Source organism: Cucurbita maxima, unplaced genomic scaffold, assembly GCF_002738345.1.
Source record: "Cucurbita maxima cultivar Rimu unplaced genomic scaffold, Cmax_1.0 Cma_Scf00031, whole genome shotgun sequence".
NCBI classification, from domain to species: Eukaryota; Viridiplantae; Streptophyta; class Magnoliopsida; order Cucurbitales; family Cucurbitaceae; genus Cucurbita; species Cucurbita maxima.
This window is the reverse complement of record NW_019272047.1, coordinates 1,973,934-1,986,923: the sequence shown is the minus strand read 5'-3', so window position 1 is coordinate 1,986,923 and position 12,990 is coordinate 1,973,934. Positions and strand designations below refer to the sequence as shown.

General features: G+C 34.7%; 1 protein-coding gene and 1 long non-coding RNA gene across 3 annotated transcripts in view; both read right to left on the bottom strand.

Annotated features, from left to right (window-relative positions):
• Nucleotides 1-3,344: 3,344 nt before the first annotated feature.
• LOC111466628 overlaps nucleotides 3,345-12,990 on the bottom strand; it is a 15,202-nt gene continuing 5,556 nt past the window's right edge. The window contains exon 3 of the long non-coding RNA XR_002714413.1: nucleotides 3,345-3,423. This is a non-coding gene — a long non-coding RNA (uncharacterized LOC111466628). The remainder of the gene's footprint in view (nucleotides 3,424-12,990) is intronic.
• Nucleotides 4,293-12,990, bottom strand: part of LOC111466578 (nicalin-1-like) — a 9,552-nt gene continuing 854 nt past the window's right edge. Inside the window, exons 1-14 of one of the 2 annotated variants that reach the window (XM_023111297.1) lie at nucleotides 12,673-12,859; nucleotides 12,001-12,170; nucleotides 11,607-11,710; nucleotides 10,749-10,815; nucleotides 9,239-9,331; nucleotides 8,986-9,150; nucleotides 8,542-8,682; nucleotides 8,378-8,455; nucleotides 6,869-6,981; nucleotides 6,687-6,747; nucleotides 6,233-6,400; nucleotides 5,553-5,654; nucleotides 5,181-5,270; nucleotides 4,293-4,843 (exon numbers count right to left, since the gene is read on the bottom strand). In XM_023111297.1, coding sequence (XP_022967065.1) covers nucleotides 4,781-4,843; nucleotides 5,181-5,270; nucleotides 5,553-5,654; nucleotides 6,233-6,400; nucleotides 6,687-6,747; nucleotides 6,869-6,981; nucleotides 8,378-8,455; nucleotides 8,542-8,682; nucleotides 8,986-9,150; nucleotides 9,239-9,331; nucleotides 10,749-10,815; nucleotides 11,607-11,710; nucleotides 12,001-12,170; nucleotides 12,673-12,688 — 1,431 coding nt within the window. In that variant the 5' untranslated portion in view covers nucleotides 12,689-12,859 and the 3' untranslated portion in view covers nucleotides 4,293-4,780. Of the gene's footprint in view, nucleotides 4,844-5,180; nucleotides 5,271-5,552; nucleotides 5,655-6,232; nucleotides 6,401-6,686; nucleotides 6,748-6,868; nucleotides 6,982-8,377; nucleotides 8,456-8,541; nucleotides 8,683-8,985; nucleotides 9,151-9,238; nucleotides 9,332-10,748; nucleotides 10,816-11,606; nucleotides 11,711-12,000; nucleotides 12,171-12,672; nucleotides 12,860-12,990 lie in introns of those variants that run through there. The other variant, XM_023111296.1, reaches the window with a different exon arrangement.

Genomic DNA, 12,990 nt, shown 5'->3' with positions numbered 1-12,990 from the left:
CATCGTCATTCATACAAGAATGTCTTATCTTAACCTAAAAAATAAGATTTGCACATGTCTAGAGTATTTTGAAAAATACTTAATAGCAGCCCCATTATTGGAGTCGGGAAATATAAATGCAAGCGATCATGTTGAGATCTTTCTTTCGTAAAAACATCATGATATGACCTTCGTATCTACTTCTAGTTCGAGCAGAATTGGATATGTACTTTTCTACACACAGCCCACGTACGCGCACATGGACCCCAGGCGAGCTCGTATACATAACCTTTGGAGTTGGCATTCGACTAGCATACACTCCACATTGCCGGAATAACCATAGAAGAGAGGGAACACACATTGTATTATGGTGTACATAATACCGTAACATAATATCGTAGTATATATGTATATTAATCATAACAGAAAAGTATCTCGATGTATGTGAACATACAAGATGTATGTGGCCCCCATAGCTTAAAAATCATGACATATATCTACGAGACAAGTTATGCCTTAGATCATTTCATACCTAACTTAATCATTTCATGTCATCTTGTAATGTAGTGTATAACATGGTATAACACTTTTAATAACATAGCACAATTTCACATACCATGTCAACATGAAATTCTATAACATTATATATCACATAATTATAGCATAATATGACATCTTTAGTTCCATAGCATACACTCCATCACAACAATAATATAATAAACAGGCATTAAACAATCATATGACTCGGCTCGTGGAGAGGCCAAGAGCACCTGCCATTCATACTTCAAATAATTCATCCAACCAAGTCAATAGTAAAGTTATTTATTTGGTTGTTCTAGGTTGGAGTTAGTATCTTATCCTTGGTGCTAGTCCAAAACTACCCTTAGAACACAAGTCAACATATATGGGCTCATAATATCGAGTTAGAATTTGTTGAAGGGCTTAATCCACCTAATGGTCTCAAATAATCCTCTAATTTAGCTTAACATACTTTAAATTGGTGAACAATTGTTGTACTCACCTCAATTGACTCTGGATAGCGTAAAAAACAACTCTAGAATGGTTCAAAATGGTAAGATAGTCACAAAGGTCAAATCAGGTCGTGGGTCCGACCATTTGGACTAGGTTGGTGCAGGTCTAAAAGTTGGGTTTTTGACGGTCGATTGTGTCATAGGCATGCTACCATGCTAGACGGCATAAATTGTTGAGTTGGTCAGGTGGTTGCAATGTAGGTTTGAGTGGTCTGGGCGTGAGCGTCCCATGTATGAGCTAGACAGCTGAAGATCACACAAGTTTGGAAGGCTCAAGGCCAAGCTCCGGACCTACTTCCTTTAGTTTTTTTTTTTTTTTCCTCATTTCTTTCTTTTTCGTATTCTCCAAATTGGTAGAAGAATGGTAGGGAGAAATGGAGTCAATAGGTTAGGTCTTGATGTTTTTACGAAAGGAAAAGTCATAATATGATTACTTATGTTTGCATTTTCTGTCCCTAATATTTGAGCTACTTATTAATTAATTATTTATCAAAATACTCCAACCATATGTTGCTCTTATTTTTTAGGTTAAGAAGGCCTCTCTATACGAATGTTGACGTTGTCAGTATAGTGGCTACCACATGAAGATGGCCAAGAAAAGAGTTAGTGAAGTTTAGTGCCAACAACTAAAAGGACTACTTTGCTTCAAGGAGAGATGTGGCCATGATAGAGAAAATGTTGTGGTTGGGCTTGCGAGCCCCCCCTCCCAGAAGCGTAAATAAACTAGCATGGACACAAGTGGGTCCAATGTCTTGATATAGCTTGGAAGGATAGATGTTCGTGATATGAATTGACACATGGTCTATTCTCGATGACCATGATCGAGCGAGTTGTAATGGCCGATAACATCTCGGTACTTGAGATGGAATAAAAATATATGGACAATGTTAATTAGAAACCTAAATGACCAGTTGAGATGTGATGTTGCACTAAGGGGCCTTAACTCCAAGTAGAGGTAAGGTAAGGTCGGGTCGGATGACTTGGCCTTGTGTAGAGGTAAGTCAGTTGGATTGCTGAAGATTAAACATGCATGCACAAGCAGCGTGTGTGGCCGAACAAGCTTGAATTTTGCACTATTTGTGTTCAGTTGGTGAAGACAAACCTCACCTAAGATCTGGCGAAACTACAAAGATGGGGAAAAATGTAGATTGAGCTTGGGTTCCCCTCAAGGCTTGTCGTGAACGTGTCAAGATCACAACACCGCACGGTTGAAAATGTGCAGCCATGATACATAGCATGTCGAGCCAAGATGCATACTACCCGGAGCCCAGCAATCCAGTCAAAACAGGCACAAGCACCAACATCAATTCAACTATGGTTCACACACTTAAGTGTTGTTCAGCTCTAGTTCACATGTACAATTGTAAAACACGTCTATTTTAGTCGTCCCAGATCAGATTCAAGCCCATTTTAAGTCGGTTCAAGGTTAATCCAATTAGTGCGTACTGGTTTCAGGTTAATCCAATCGGTTTAAACCAGTTTAAGGTGTTTTTGTCTGAATTAATTCCAATTTAGGGCTTTTTAGATCCATTTATCCTCCCTTTTAGCCAATTCAGTAACTTTTTTAGTAGTTTAGAATTGCTTTTTAAAACTAATAAGTTTTTTTTTAGTATTATGGATGAGTTTTAAGATCAATTTCGGGTGCTTTAAAGGTCATAGGTAAGATTGGACTCCAATAGAGTTTACCTAAGCTATAATTAGCTCATGGGAGTGTAGAACATTTGGATTAAACTCCATAACAGTGGAAGCTTATGAGCTTGATGAGTTGTTTGATGCATGAATAACACCTATTATAATGTTTTAAATTAGGAGCTATTGAATTAAATGATGATGCGATGATTAAATGTTTATGTATGATTAGCTATGATCATGTATGTTATAACATGGCCTATGCAAAGCATGTTCTACAATGAAATAGAATGTACAAACATGTATGATCATGTATGGATATGGTTGTTAGTCTCATGATATATTAGTATTGTACTAAGCATAAACATGCTATTATTGTACCATATCACTACGGATGAATTGAACAATGAGACTTTATAACTTCATATTAGTCATAGATTACTTTTCCATCATGCATAGTACAAACATATACATGTATGAAATATTATTTTCATTCCTTTCTTTTCCACGGGAGTTAATTGCGTAAGAATGCCCTAGCTCATAGTTAGGCCTAGAGAGGAGGACGACAGATCGACTGGAATCTTTTTCTGTCCGTGAGGATCCTAATCCCAACAGAGCGTCTTCTACTTCTAATAGGCCATGAACTAGATCAAAATCAGTCTAAACGAGTCCATAAGAAGTGATCCCATTTTTTTCATCGGGTACGGATAGAGACCAAAGGTTTTGAACGACCGATCCGGCAGAACAACTCAAAAGATAAAGAAGTATCGTTAATTTCTTCATGCTCATTCCAAGTTCGAAGTACCATTTGTACAAATAAGAACCCTCTTTGTTACATGATTTCTTCTTCATATAGATAGATCGAGTTTGCATAGTAAGTCTATGTGCTTGTGCATGAATCAAAGGTAGAGAATTATTATAGATTCAAAGTATACCCATAAATAAAAGCAAAGCTCAAAACCAGTAATGAAATTAAGTCCATCAATCATGTAAGTTACATTTTTCAACACAATAGTGGAGTCAAGTAAAGTAAAAGCTAGATGGTGGTTATAATGTGGAGGCCATGGAACAGTGTCTCATATAGTTGTCTACGTTGAATTCATATTGTTTTAGACAATCATGATTATCTGGTTCATGATTACCACAAACCCGATTTGTCGCTGGAATCTTCCCTTAAAATCAACCCGAATGCCATATGCAGAATTCTAGTAAGTGATACAAGCAACAATCAGTTCTGAGCGAACTTAAAATCCAGGCATTCAAGATGCCATTTTCAAGTCCAAGCAGGTAATAATAATTCACCAGTGTTTGGAAACAGTTCCATTGAGGAACCCTAATTTGTTCTTGATATAAAGAGCTATAATCATCTAACGGCTCCACGATACATTGTCGGTACGAAGCCCATATAACAGGAACAAGATTTAACCAATCATAATAATGTACAAAGTATGTATTCTAGACTGTAGCATCTGTAAAATGAAAAGAAAGTGCAAAAGAAAGTTTGTGAAGCAGCAGAAACGTTACTATTTTGAAATCGAATTCGAAATTTGTGAGATAAAATCTTGTATATTATCTCTTAGTAAGTCCATGCTTTTAAACAGAAATACTACAGAGATTTGATAGAACTGGATAATAGTTAACACAATTACAAACTAATGACTAACCTGAAAGTTAATTCTAATACCAACAGTCAAAATCCCATACAAATTCTCTGAAAAAATGGAGGGAAAGAAAACTCTTATCTCATGACTTTTAACTGTTGAACAGAATCTAATGTATTTTTGCCACTAACATCGACGGTGCTCCAAATAAGACCCAACAAGTTTCAAGAAAAGAAATCTTAGTCAAAAGTGGAAACCACAATTGAGGGTGAAACAGTACGAAATTAAATACGGAGAGCACACAATAACGTTATTATGGCACAGATGATATAACTAAAGGATGTCAGGAAAAGAGAAAAGGATGAGAAAATCCTGAGAGGAATAATACCACATGAAATGAAACCTTCAGTTCCATCTAGCTGTGATGATTGGTTTGACACCTTGTCACATTGGACCCTATAGTGTATGGCCTGTCTAATCTAGGTGGCAAAAATTTGGCAGCAATGATGTAAATCCAAGCATCAAAATCTACAATACTCATCAAGCTGTTTTCACTTTTCGGGAGGGAGGGCGTCTAAATAGACCGATCAGATCATCAAGACCCTATGAAACAAAAACATTTTGTGAGCTTTTCTACCATTTTTTAACCAATTACAATTACTTTTTAAGATTTTGTATAACGTTTGATTACATAATAAAAATAATTTAGAAATTCTTAAAAGCACTTGAAATCGATTCTAGAGAGTGTTTCTGTAGAGTGCTTATAAAAAAGATTCACTGAAAAAAACATTATTTTAAAAAGTCATGTCACACCTACTCTAAAAGTGTGCTTGAGAATGCATTTAAAATAAGTGTTTTACGCAGATGTAAAGAAGTTCGGGTATAATTTTATATCATGAGAGAGATTTCTAAAATTGATTAAGAAAAGGATAGAACATACCCTGGTTGTGATCACAAGAAAACAGAAGAGAAAAACTAAATATGATCCCAAGGCCAAAAGCAAAAGCAAGTCGAACGTCACGCTAGCAACCTGAAACAACAAATATAAAGCTTGCTTAGATTGAAGTCAAGAAAGAACACCGAAGGACTTAAATAGAGAAAGCAACCCTCATCCCATTTCACATGCATGTATAACCACAGATCCAGAATCAGCTGACTCGAACATAGGAAATAACTATGTACAAACTAAAATAGAACTGTAGATTCAGAATGAGCATGTGTGATTGGAGAAGCTGGAAAATTATAACAAAACTGGATCTGTAACATGAAAATACAAGTACAGAATCAAGTTCAGCATTCATCTGCAAAGTACCTGATATATGTGAAGTTTAGCTGCAGTTGAATCATAAAAGGTGAACATCCCATCGAATAGCTCATGTTGCAAGCTCACATCACTGGTATGGACCTCCAGTTCCTGAAAATAGTAGAACAATATCATTGGACGATGGCTTAGGTAACTTGAGTTAGTAACCTAAGGTATTCGTATGACTTATGAGTCAGCCCAGTCAAACTAACTGACCACGCAGATATTGTGTTAGATCAAATGATTTGCAAACTTTTGAAGCACACAAACGTGCAAGACACATTTGGATAGAGTAGAAGCAACAGTAATAGTTCCACCATATTAAAAAAAAAATGTCAGGATTTTATGATGTAACAAATTTAAATTATGGTTCAAAAAGATGGCAGCAATTTTATCAAAATTCAGAATGTTGTATGCAGCTGAAAATTAAAAACCCCAAGCATTTTATGTATGTTTTAGAGCAATATTTTCGGGTTAACCTGAATGAAAGGACAAGAATGGTAACAGCCTAGGAAGGGGTTATCTTATGACAGGAAACTTGCCAAGTTGAACATCTACATGTTTCAGAACATTGTCTTCTATTTTCTTTATCAGATTGTCAATCAATCAGTCTTTGGGTGAATACAGTATAGGAAGCTAAATGAAAGTAGATGGCATCAACTGGAACAATTTTAGTTATGATATAAAACCTTTTTCAATGCCAATATGAAGGGATCGTCCTTCGACAGAAATGGAGCAACTCGAGGTGATCGTGACAAAAGATCCAACCATGATCGAATATATGTTGGATGGACTGCCAAACTACTATCATCTGCAAATACTTGTATGTTCTTTCCATCATATCTGTAAATATGCCTCTGCATAAATAAAAGGAATTATGCATTAGAGAATCCTAAAAACAATATAAAATAATACAGCAGACATTCTGAGTCATCTGCAATTTGAAAATCAATAATGTATGTAATGTATTCGTGCACTCTCCCCACTTTTAAATAACAGTAGAAGTTGAGTGACATATTTAAACATTCAAATCTAGAAATGAGTTCTGGATTGCCAAAAAAAAAAAAAACACTAGCAGTTGGAAACAGGAAGAAGTTGAAATAGCTTAAAGATTATGGCTAAGCAAGACATGACAAATCTTACTGCAAGGCTCTCCGCAACTAACTTGATACTCTTGGCAACTGCACTCTCGTTCAAAAATGATCTGTTGGAAGTTATGATCTTGTCAGAATACAAAGAACACGCATACACAAATATATAACGCACACATGCAAACATGAAGTGGAACAGAACCGAGAAATTGATTAATTTCTTAAAAACAGAACCTGTTATCAACTAAACCTCCAGTCCTTTCCAAAAGCTCAGGAGCAGTAGAAAGTCCAGAAAGGGTAGCAGCAGTTACTCTCAATCTTGAAAACTGTTCGTGCTCCCAGGCTACCTACAGCATACAAAGGAATTATGGAGCGGACTACGATAATCATAAAAATAAAAGTAACAATAGTATACCATGCTAAGGAAATAGCACACATCATGTGGGAAAAAATGTAATAACGGAGATGTATGTTGTCCAGTCACAAAAATCTTTATAGTTCTTTTGTATCATCAATGTGCAGAATGACAGGCTTACTAAACCATCCATTAGATTTGTATGCGCACGTAGAACGAAGGGTGGGGAAGCACGAGGGATGACATAAGCAAGGGCATGGACACCCTCGGCTTGTTATTATAGAAAGATCGTAGGTGTAAATGGATGTATGTAACAGGTAGGTTGGAATTAGGCTTGTTCTCGGGAGAGAACAAAACCTTTCAAACGGTCTTCTACTTCCGCTTTCTATTTAATATATGTATGTATGTATGTATATATATATATATGTATGTATGTATGTATGTATGTATGTATGTAACATTTCAATAAATGTTTTAATTTTTATATGAATTGGGATATGAAAACCTTAGCTAATTGAATCTAAGAACCTTAAAGATATGCAAACCCCTAGATCACAGATGCTAAAAAACTTCAAATCAAGATGATTTCATCCCAAATTATATGAAACTCCCGAGAATTTGACCTAACAAACTTATTGGAAAAAAGACTTTTAGATCTAAAATATCCAAAAACCCCAAAAAAAATTAAGGAATTACTCAAGGGAAGATCCAAGTTACCTTATTGATCAAATATCTCAAGATAAGAAATTTTATTTAAGATTCGAATCACTCCACAAGCAAGATTGATCAAGTCAAGATTGAATGATTTATGCATGCAACCTAAACTAAATAGAATTGTAAAGAATTTAGCTCTAGACTAAAAGAAAGTACAAATGTTTTTTTTTACCACATTTTTCAAGTCCTCTTTGACCTTTCATGAGGCATTTCAAGAGTTGTACCCTTCATATTATAGTCATTATGTAAATGTAACTAAAAAGTAAATAAAAAATCATAAAACTGAAAATACACTCATGAAAAACTACAAATTTGAAAATAGTAGATTTCAATCAGCCACCCAAGAATTTGTAACCATTCAAAAATGAATAAAGTCTCACTTGCAGTAGCTTGAATCCATTTTCGCACAAATGAAACTTAATTTTTTTTATGTATCATTAATTGCAACATGAGTTCAACTTAATGAAACTTGACTTCACTTAATGTGACTAGAGTTTAGCTTGTGGTAATTTGAACAACATTTTCTACATCTTCCTCGAAGTTCATATTGCATGATTGAGATGCCTTTATTCATATCAAATTTTTAAATACGAATTATACAGTTTCATAATATTATCTTCAGCCAAAAATTAATTTTCTGTCAAAAAAGAAATATTTCAGGTGTATTTACTCACTCGAGGGTTTGAAATATTAATCTTCTTGTGCTTCAGATCAACTTTAAAGCCCAAATCCTCGGCAACATTTGAGAAATCCTACAGAGTCCAGTCCTCCACAATCAACACGTTACAATGAAATAACAGTCATAAGACATTAAAATTTTAAAAGCACATTTGCTTACTTCAAAGATTTTTTTGATGTAGGCATTTTCTGGAGGTTTAGAGACATGCAGCCACAATTTGTCATCCCATGAGCCAATACTATTTAAGCAAATAGCATAGTCAATACTCTCATGGAGACGGTGATCCAAGCTTTGAAGCCACTGGAAAAGCGATATTTTACATTGGTGGACAACAAATGGAAACAATGATAAAGTAAATAATAAAATAATTAAAATGAAGAAAATTAACTAAATGGAATACTTTGTAATGATAAAAACAAGAAATATGACAATTGTATATACATAGAAAGAATGAGAACTGGAAACAGTGATAAAGTAAATAATAAAATAAATAAATAAATACATAATAATTAAAATGAAGAAAATAAAGTAAATGGAATACATTGTAATGATAAAAACAAGTAAGAATTATGACAATTGTATACACATAGAAAGGATGAGAACCTTGTGAGTCCCATTATAGTTGTAAGGTCCGCCGGAAGTGAGCCCAAAAAGTAGGTTATACCTTCCTCTTGTCTTAGGGTTGGAATAAAGAAGAGAGAATAACCTTGCAATTTCAAGAAGTGCAACAATTCCACTTCCGTTGCTATCACTTCCCACAGATAAGTCCTACAACCAGAGAGAGGATCCACATCATCTAGATATAATATAGATAAAATATGGTCGATACTGTTGGTGCGTTAAACAAATAACATACAGGAGCAGCGCCAAATGTATCATATGATGCTATAATAGCAATTGTTGGGAGTTGACTAGCATCTCCGTCAGATTTTAGTCCTGGCAGCCAACCCTGACACAAATTTTTAGGGGAAAAAACGATGTAACACTATTGAAAAGAATTAGACACAAAATATTAGGGGAGAATAAAGCTAATCACAGCAACTCAATAACAGAACACTAACTAGACAATTGCACCAACAATGGAAACGGTAAGTTATAAGGAAAATACAGAATTTAGGCTGTAGTATTTTTAACACGCTAGCTCTCACTTGACCAGTATCCATAACCCCTCCAATATTTTTAGAGGTCAAAAGAGAGTATTAACATAAATGCCATGTGAAAATTTCAAATCACTTTTTATTTTTTATTTTTTATAAGAAACAATTTCGTTGATGCATGAAATTTACAAAACTGATGTAAAATCCATGAGGTTGAAGAACGGTCAAAAGGGTGTTTTTAATCCTACAAGACTCTGGTTTCTTTTCTTCCAAAGGACACAAAAGAAGGCCCTAGATATGTGCATCCACAGCAGGGCCTTGGCTTTCTTGAAGGGGTGACACAACAAAACAGTGGTAAGAAGCTCCTTAACATCCCTAGGAAACACCCAAAACCAACCATAAACGTTGTGTATCATTCCCAAATCTCTAAGCAAATGCCAATCTCCTTTGGATGAAAGCTTGGCTATTAATGGCTATGTGAGAAATTTCCCGTAGGAAATAATTGATCTTTGGGCAATGGTCTTTCCAAATATCTCTAGCAAAGGAAGTCTCCAGTAAGTGCAATCTAGTTTAACAGAGAGATTTGACAGAGCGGCCAATTAAACTGAAAGGGGTTAGGGGGTCCAAAACAAAGCATTACACAGATATTATCCCTAGGACACCTTTCTCATGTGGTATGGATACCCAATACTCCGAAAGTCAAATTTTTCCTTCGGTCTATGGCCCTTGGTTAAGCCAGCATAGCAATAAAAAAAAATCCGGTAAATAAAACCTCACAATATAAAGGAGGAAATTTCTTAAGTGCCCTTTCATAAGGTGGGTAAGGTGGAAATTTGTAATGGACATTAAGAAAATGGAAATTATGAAAAGTACTGCAGCAGAGAAGCCATCAGAAAAAAGGGCGGGCTAGGATAATGTAAATTAGCAGTCTCATTAACATAGCAATCCATTCAAGGCAGAGCGCAAGTCATAATTTATTTCTGTAGTAAAAAACCACATGCATGTACAAAGGTGAAAGAGGGCAACAAACTCGACCATGCAGTAATTGCTTGGGTACAATCTTAAAGAAAACTAGAAACCCAACAAGCCAAACACTTTTTCTTTAGAAAGGATTTCCAATCCGCTATTATGTATGATTTCAAGGCAATCAATTGGTCTCCAACGTGTTGCTTAAAAGCATAATGCAGATACCTGAATGTTTGTACTCAAATAAATAATTATATGTAACAATTCTAGTTGTTAACATTTTAAGGAAACCAAAACAGGTACCTGAATGTTTGTAATTGTGGAAGATACAAGTTTCCTTGGTTCTGGTGCTGAAACAACAAGCTTGTATCTGACAGACATGAACACAGAGAAGATTAGCAATCATATAGTATCCTCAAGCTCCCAAGTTATTTTTTATGAGAAATAAGATTGAAGAGAGAATGAACTATTAAATAAAAGCTCTTGCAAAAGGCACAAGGAGAGTTTAAACTGCAAGCACTTTTTAAACGAAAAACAGAATGGTTTGATATGAATATTACAGGTTGATAGATGTTTGCTTTAACACTGTGCAAATGTCAATAACACATCGAAAGTGTCCAGAAATATTAGGAATTTCACAAAAAGAAAACAACATTAATAATAATCATGATTTTATAAGTTACTTGAGAAGTGTAGAAACTTTACAGATTTCTAAGATTTTTCGAAAAATCTTCATTGAAATCTCGACACTTTAGCCAACAATGATATTTAACTCCTTAGGCAAGAACTTAAGGATAAAGGAAGTTACAAGATAAATATCGTCAATATTTTATGCAAAAGGGGGATCAGACAGAGAACTGAGGAAAAAATTAGAGATAGTGGTGAATATAAAAGATGAGAACATAATATAACTCAACATTCAATACTTAGTGTTGTTTCCTGTTGCAATAAAAGGCTTATGTTGCAAAAAACAAAACATAATAATCATATTGAAGTCAGAATCAAAAAAATATAATATAATACAAAATTATCATAAATGATAAAAATTATTTTGTGATTCCAAAAACAACTATTCTTTCCTATATCAGTTGTGATATAAATTCATTTATCCATATAAAATCTCCACTAAAGCACCCAAAAGTTACAATAGATTCGACTAACCCGCCAGTAGTTGCAGTTGCAAGCTGACCAGTGGCATCATTCCTCTTGACATCAGCCAAAACAGCATCAATATCATCACCTTCTGAAGCAAAATATACAGGATACTGAAACGAACGACATAGATACTCTCAGAAAAAATAGAAATTGAAAATATATATTGAAGAAATGTAATACAAAAATGTGGTCATAATTCAGACTGAAAAAAGATCGGGTGCATTTAATGTAGAAAGAAAATAAAGTTCACATTTCTTTCTAGCAGCACTTAATATAAAAAGAAGTTAAATGTTCAAATGTTTCAATCATATATAGAAGAACCAAACATAGAAGCACTGAATAACTATTGAAATATCTGGTGAAGTGAAGAAATTCCAGAAGTTATTTTCATTTCACTCACAGGTATATTTTCATGTATGAGGAACCGTTCAAGTTGAGCCAATAAATCCTTGATCATCCCCTCTCCATTATTCGGACATCTAGTACCCTCGTTTTTCAGGCCATCCAAGCCAAGAATCTTTGGAAGCAAAAACAGCAGACCTCCCAGACGCTTTTTTTGAGATATACATTCTGCACAAGACCAAAAAGATATCCCAGTTACCAACAGAGGAGAAGGAAGAGCGGGAATAGTATACCGACACTTCTCATAGTACACATATGTAAGATCACACAATCTTCTCACTGACAAAAACAGGCAGGATTTCTGAAATGTAAAATGTTACAAAGTAAGAAATGTAAATTCATTCAATCCTTTACAGTCGAGTAAATGAATTAGCTGCTTTTGCTCGGTGAATAAGAAGAAATCCTCAAATTCTTCTTTCACTCTTTCTTTCACAAGGCAAAGCTGCTGGATGAAAATCTCTTTCCCCTAACCTCTATTTCCTGACTTTATTGAAGGAGGTAAAGCTATTTGAAGAACCTTTCTTTATCGTTGATAAAATGAATAGTGTTTAAAATCAATCAAAGTCTACAATCATACCCTTCATTCTTCAAGTACATGATAAATTAGATTAACACTGTTCTGCAAGTCTACAAGCACAGAATTGTTTGATAATAGAAAGAAGAATCGAACCTTCCAAATTTGGCATATTGTAAAAGAAATACACAAAGAGCAAACTTCTTTAACTTGTTCCGTAATTAAAGCCCGGTCGTCAAGGAAACTTCCCCCAATGAAACTTTATGTGGAATTTCAAAAAGAACCCAAATGAAGTAGCAACAATCAAAAACTGAATCTATGAGAGTAATTCAATCCGCCAACAGTTAAAAACAGTTCAGAACTGCTCTACTGAAATCTCCACATTTTAACGATATACAAGCGTCGTATTCATGCTCCACCAGCTAAGAAAGTGCGAGAATGACAAGTGTTAAAAAAAAAAAAAAAAAAAAAAAA